The sequence below is a fragment of the Alnus glutinosa genome, chromosome 4 (genome assembly GCF_958979055.1).
Source record: "Alnus glutinosa chromosome 4, dhAlnGlut1.1, whole genome shotgun sequence".
Classification (NCBI taxonomy): domain Eukaryota; kingdom Viridiplantae; phylum Streptophyta; class Magnoliopsida; order Fagales; family Betulaceae; genus Alnus; species Alnus glutinosa.
The window spans coordinates 23464245-23466628 of NC_084889.1; the positions used below are offsets into that span (position 1 = coordinate 23464245).

The 2384-nt window shown below is 38.6% G+C and overlaps 1 protein-coding gene across 1 annotated transcript; it reads right to left on the minus strand.

The window, feature by feature from the left end:
* Positions 1–514: 514 nt before the first annotated feature.
* Positions 515–1506, minus strand: LOC133867161 (uncharacterized). Its single transcript, XM_062303858.1, has one exon. It carries the CDS (start codon positions 1276–1278, stop codon positions 673–675), a length of 606 nt encoding a protein of 201 aa, XP_062159842.1. The 5' UTR covers positions 1279–1506; the 3' UTR covers positions 515–672.
* Between the last annotated feature and the right edge of the window lie 878 nt (positions 1507–2384).

Here is a 2384-nt window from a genome sequence, read left to right on the forward strand (position 1 = left end):
CTCTCACCAAAACTCATTTACGTCATAGCAATACTGTAATATATATCTGAATCTGAGAAATTGTATTTTAGAATATATTTATATGACAAAATCTATATTTATCATTTTAAAATCACTCCTGCGAGCTACCACAAATGAGAACAACAATTTTGCTCACTTTATAGTAAATAATTAAAAAAAAAAATTATCTTAAAAAAATGACTTGTCTCTAAAAAATTATTTTAAAATTAAAATAAAGAAAGAATAAAAAGAATAATATTTAAGTAATATGGTGAAATAATAAATAATCAAATGTATGATATTTTTTAAAATCATTAATTAAAATAGATAAAATAAATTTTAGTTAACCATTTTACATATAAAAATAAAAATGCATAACCAATTGGGAGTGACATAAGCCCTCTTATCAGAAATAAAAATGGGAGAAAATGGGAGATTTTTGAATGGGAGGGGAGCATCTACCTTTTCTTACGATATTCCGAAACTAACACTAAAAATAATGGGAGTCCACGGCTACAACAAAACAAACTGTTTCAAACTTGAGATCTACATTCCTCCATTTAGTTATCTTTTTACTTTTTCTTTCAAATTTACAGCCTATTCTATTTAACAGTCAACTATTTCACGAAACGTCCCGGGTCCCCAACAAAACCCTGGCACGCCGAAACGCTTCTACAACGCAGGCAGCGACTCCGGTCGCCACGAAAACTCCGACATGTCGGAATGATCAAACAACCCTCCTAACGGCACAAACTCGGAACTACTGTCGTTGACGTTGCTGTTCGGGTCAACCCCGAGTCCGAACTCGAACGAGTCGTAACTTCGCATCTCGTTCTCGAACCCTAAGATCCCATCCAATCCAATGGCGTCTGATGAACCCGTCTCGAAATCTACGGCTTCGATCCTCGCTTCCTCGCCGGAGGTGATTGTCGGCGGGAGACCGAGCTCGTCGTCGGACGCTCCAAGAAGGTAACCGAGCTCCGGCTGAGACTCGCCGGAGTCTGAAGGGAGATCCAGAACCGCCAGCGCCGGAGATGGAATCAGAATCTCTTCCTCGAAGCTTCTAATCACCGAGTCAAGGCCTTGGATAGCAGAGTCACGGTCTGTGACCACGTCCGAGTCATCTAGGATGTTGAGTAGGTCGTCATGGATCCGCTGTGCCTCGGGCGAGCTCAACTGCGATTCCTCCGACTCGGCCTGAAAACGCTTCGACTCGGGCGAGTTACTGTGCGAGTCATCCTCGAGTCGCTTCCTCTTGTGGTCGGAGCACTCTTCCATTGTGGACCAATAAAAAGTTGGAGCGGAAAAAGGTTTTCCGAATCTTCTTATTTCAAGGGGAATTGAGGAGAGAGAGATTATGCAGCAGTTGAGATAAAGGTAAATGAAGGGGGCGAAAATGAAAATTACGAAGATAGTTTATAGAATAAGAATAAATAATGGAGACTAAAAAAATCTTCCGTTTAGAGAGAGAGGAGTTTCAAGTTTGAGTGGGGAGGGAAAGGGAAATGGGAGAGTGTATATATAGTGGGCGGAAAAGAGGGATGGGATTTGGGATTTCATAAAATAATTACAAGGGCGGGTGGCGACAAAGACAGGCGCGTGTAGAGCGGAGAAGGTCCGGTCGCATCACGGACGTCTGTCACTTTACTTTTTCTTTTTCTGTCTCGTGCCCTATTTATTCTGTGAGGATTTTTTTTTTTGTCAAATTAACTATATTTGATTCCCGACTGTCCAAGTCCGTTCGGGTCCCACCGATTAATAGGCGGTATCTTGTGGATGTGGTTGGGGCTTTGATTTCTCGGTTTTCCCCCTTTTGCTTCGCTCGGCTTCGCTTGGAATTGGACTGCTCACCGGTGGAGCGCCCTTGATGCTGTTTTTGCTTTGCTGTCCTTTTTTGCTTTTCTTTTTTCTTTTATTGACGGGTTCTTTATTTTATTATAGGCGTGGCTTTTACGTGTTAACAAATCTTGTGTGAATCCCATCACCTCACTCTAGCCGCTCCTGTCTTTCTTACGGTTGCATTTCTCCGTTTCACATCTTATCATTTAGATTAATTATATTTAGTAGACGGTTATATAGTTTTAGTAATATAATAATAAAAATTAATATTTAGATTAATATTTCTTTAAAAAAATGAAGAAAAAAAAAAGAATATGAATTAATTTTCATTGTCACAGCATTCTCTATTATATAATAACAGACAATTTATCAATCTACTTTATAAATTAAACAACTATTTTCTTCCAAATCTACACCTAAAAATTATCTTACATTTAATTTTTGCTCATCCTTGGTATTAAAGAAAATGTTAAAGTAATCATTTGTATGAAGGATTAATGTAGACAAAGGTACAACCAAGATTTTTTTTTATTTAGGAGGTCCAA